Source organism: Durio zibethinus, chromosome 4 (genome assembly GCF_047325235.1).
Source record: "Durio zibethinus cultivar Kanyao isolate XHJ-2024 chromosome 4, ASM4732523v1, whole genome shotgun sequence".
Classification (NCBI taxonomy): Eukaryota; Viridiplantae; Streptophyta; class Magnoliopsida; order Malvales; family Malvaceae; genus Durio; species Durio zibethinus.
In genome coordinates this window covers 11,825,241-11,828,607 of record NC_143165.1, presented here as the reverse complement: position 1 = coordinate 11,828,607, position 3,367 = coordinate 11,825,241, and the positions used below count along the sequence as shown (strand labels likewise).

The 3,367-nt window shown below is 30.9% G+C and overlaps 1 protein-coding gene across 1 annotated transcript; it reads right to left on the bottom strand.

Annotated features, from left to right (window-relative positions):
- Positions 1 to 718: 718 nt before the first annotated feature.
- On the bottom strand, positions 719 to 3,000 carry LOC111288282 (NEP1-interacting protein 1-like). Its single transcript, XM_022879102.2, has 5 exons — positions 2,600 to 3,000; positions 1,837 to 1,988; positions 1,392 to 1,475; positions 1,132 to 1,290; positions 719 to 1,022 (listed from the first exon to the last, which is right to left on the bottom strand). Exons 1-5 carry the CDS (start codon positions 2,760 to 2,762, stop codon positions 879 to 881), a joined length of 702 nt encoding a protein of 233 aa, XP_022734837.2. The 5' UTR covers positions 2,763 to 3,000; the 3' UTR covers positions 719 to 878.
- Between the last annotated feature and the right edge of the window lie 367 nt (positions 3,001 to 3,367).

Genomic DNA, 3,367 nt, shown 5'->3' with positions numbered 1-3,367 from the left:
TTAGATTTTGTTCAATACATTTTTTTTTGAATTTATTAAAACAAGTTTATTCATGTTGGATTTAACGAATTTATAAAAAATTATCTTCTCACAATCTCTTAGATTTAAACTCAAGCAAAAAAAAAAAAAAAAAAAGAAAAACCCTATTTTATCACTTGAGCTTACATCCGTTGGTAACTCAATTCTTTTTTTTTTTTTTTTATTTCATTTTATATCGTTGAAAATGATTTCAGCGAAAGTTATTTTTGATTTTTTTTTTAATGTTTAATTGTTAAAAATTGTAAGACAAATATCTAATTTCTTTTTTAATTAATTGTGTTATCTTTTTAGTATATCTTAAGAAATATATATCATTATGCTAAATCTTATTTATAAAGTTTAAAATTTTACTGTTGGTTGATGAAATAATTTCTCTAAACGTAAATATAAAACCAACCCATCTTCAAATAAAACATTTTTCTTACATTGTTAATTTCTTTTACCTTAACAAGGTAATAATTAAAAAAACTAAGAGTAAAAGTATATGTTATAGAAAAAATTAGGGGCATTTTAGTAAATGAATATGATTTTGAAAGGATTGAGGTCAAGTCAATTCTTGAATTAATATGAATATAATACAATGGCCAAAACTTTTTCTAAATCTGTTTATTTTATCATAATTTTTCCTAGTATTTTTCTGTTTTGAAACGACAAAAATTAGCCAATGCTCAAACAAAAGTTGCTAGGAAACCTTGCAATGGTCTATATATACAACAGTTTCTTTTTGCATCACATTCCATCATTCATTTTCCTTTCAAATTGTGCATTGGCACCATTCAGAAACCACTCACCAGCTTTGTTTTTTTTTTTTTTTTTTGGTGAATTAAAAGTTTGATGATTTACAATTCCTCAGCATCATTAAAAACATGTTCTCTACACATGGGACAAGTGCCTTGCCGGCTTAGCCATTCATCTATGCAGTTTAAATGGAAGATGTGGCCACATTTGGGAAGATTTCTTGCAATTTCTCCATCCTTAAGCCCCTATAAACATATAGAAACATCTCATTTGAACTGTAATCTGATTAAAAAAGCATGTTTTCTCATTGTTTTTGATCTTCTTGAAACCTTGATCATAAGTCATTGTTCTTACTCGTAAGCAAATTGAACAAGAAGATTCCTCCCTGATCATCTCACTGGAATGAAATTCATGCACTGGAAGCTTTTGAATGCAACATCTGGACAGACCCCTTGCTCCATTTACATCATATATGTCTGAGATTTCTCTGTACGTCGATTCTAGTGAGTTCATCTGAAATTTCATCAGGTTCCACATTAGATATAAAGTGAACCAAAATCCCAATGCTTAAAAAAACCTATAATTTTTGTTTGGCTACTGAGAATTTTACTTACTTGCCATTGATAAGCTTTCAGCACTGCTGGACTTACCCATTCGATGAAGACCTTACCATTTACTAAGCTAACTAATAAGGCTACCTGTAAAACAGAAAATTAAACAAGGAATTAACAAGTTTTTCCATGTACATTACACCAGATGCGTAGCTAAAAATGCAATTGTTAAAGGTAATATTCTATAATTACGTAATCAAATGTACTATTAGATTATGATATCTATGATTACCATATCTTATGAGATTCTTTCTTTAATCAATGAAAGACTGAAAGTCTTTTGTAAATAAATAAGGGTCCTATGTACTCTTTCATACAGGTCAGAATATGAAACTAACAAGCAATTTTCCACTTGAATGTCACTAGTGAAGGATGAAATTAATGCAATGCTCAAATGTGGTAAATCTGGAAGTTATATCTCAGATTTCATCAGCAAATGCTACTGTACCTTGGACAATGACTCTCCATCAGCCAACGATTCCAGCAATTGAACAGCTGTGATAGCACCTGCAACAGCACCAATTCCAGCTCCCCTTAAAAACCCAGTTTCTGTTGTCTGGCCTTTCATTGCTCCTACAACGGTTCCAACTATTGCACCTCCTAAAAAACCAAACAAGTTTGAGTTCAAACAGATGGAAGCTAGAAACTTTGCACAAACTTTCCCATTATTAGAGACAATTAGCCAGGATAGGCCGTGAGCAAAACTACAGTTCACTTTGTCTATGGATTTATTTTCATGGAAAAAAAAAGTCAACAAATAGAATCTGCTCCATAGGCCAAGATCAATGGTACAACTCTACATTAATATTTTGATGTAAGTGAGTATTCCAAGATGTAACTAACAATCTGCAAAAATTACTAATGTATTAATTAGCCATCTAGAAGAAACTAAGAATGCTACAGGATTTCTAGTTGAAACAGAGATTTCAATCATGAAATTGGTATCTTTTGTTTTGATGCTAAGAAAATAGGTAGGTATAACTGAAATGACTTTTAATTTAAGTGATCAGCTCCAAATCTACAATTTCAAATTCCAAAAGAATGTACAAAACTGAAGTGTTGCCAGTGATCAGGATTCAAATCCACGGTTTCAATTACCCAAAAATGTAAAAACTGAAGTGCTGGTGACTTTATTGATGAACCCAAGCAGCTGAAAAACTCAAGGAAACATATAGTACTGTTGAACAGAAATTTGATCATAGAAAACATACCCAATGCAAAAATGCAGGTGAAAGCAGCAAGCACAGTTCTCTTCAACATGCTAATCAAGAACCCAATTCCAAGATCTCTCATCGCAGCAAAAACCCAACAAGAAACTGCTTCTCCACACCTAAAAACCACCTCAGGTATGCCTGGAAACCACTCCTTTAGCATTGGAAAAGATCTAAAAAGGGGACAGAGAAGGAAGAAGAGTGAAAACGTCGCTTGAATGGTTAGAAACAAAAGGGAGGGTTGGTTGTAAAAAGAGTGGGGAAGTTTGTGATGTAAATACAAGCATTTATAGAGTCAAGAAATGCAGGGCGGCATTTATGAGGCTAAGGACCAAAGCTAGACTTAAGCATGCACAAATTAGCAACGGATTTTAGATTCTCAAAGGAAATGAAATGACACTAGAAAAATGAAAGAAAAAAGCTTTAATTTGAGCTGCCCTCTATAATTGATAAATGGGCCTACTAGTTATTGAATTTTGTTATGGTTAATAATTGAATTAATGTGTGATTTAATTTATGAACTTGCTATTTTCTATGATTTGATATATATAAAAAAATTATGATTAGTTATCCGAATTTTGTTTTTGTCAATTTCATTTTATACATTAATTCTATTAATGATAAGTTAATGTAATAAAGAAAACAATTATATCATAACACGTGATATATCTTTGTTTTTTAATATTTATCACATCAATATTTTAATTAATAGTGTTAATTAATAGCACAAAACGCTCGACAAAAATAAAGTTTAGATTTTTAATCATA

Coding starts and splice junctions, on each gene's coding strand:
- LOC111288282 (XM_022879102.2), bottom strand. CDS start 2,762: ATGCTAAAGGAGTGGTTTCCAGGCATACCTGAGGTGGTTTTTAGGTGT. Junction 1,989..2,599: donor CACCTGCATTTTTGCATTGG/GTATGTTTTCTA, acceptor TTGGTTTTTTAG/GAGGTGCAATAGTTGGAACC. Junction 1,023..1,131: donor CTTGTTCAATTTGCTTACGA/GTAAGAACAATG, acceptor ATATGTTTATAG/GGGCTTAAGGATGGAGAAAT.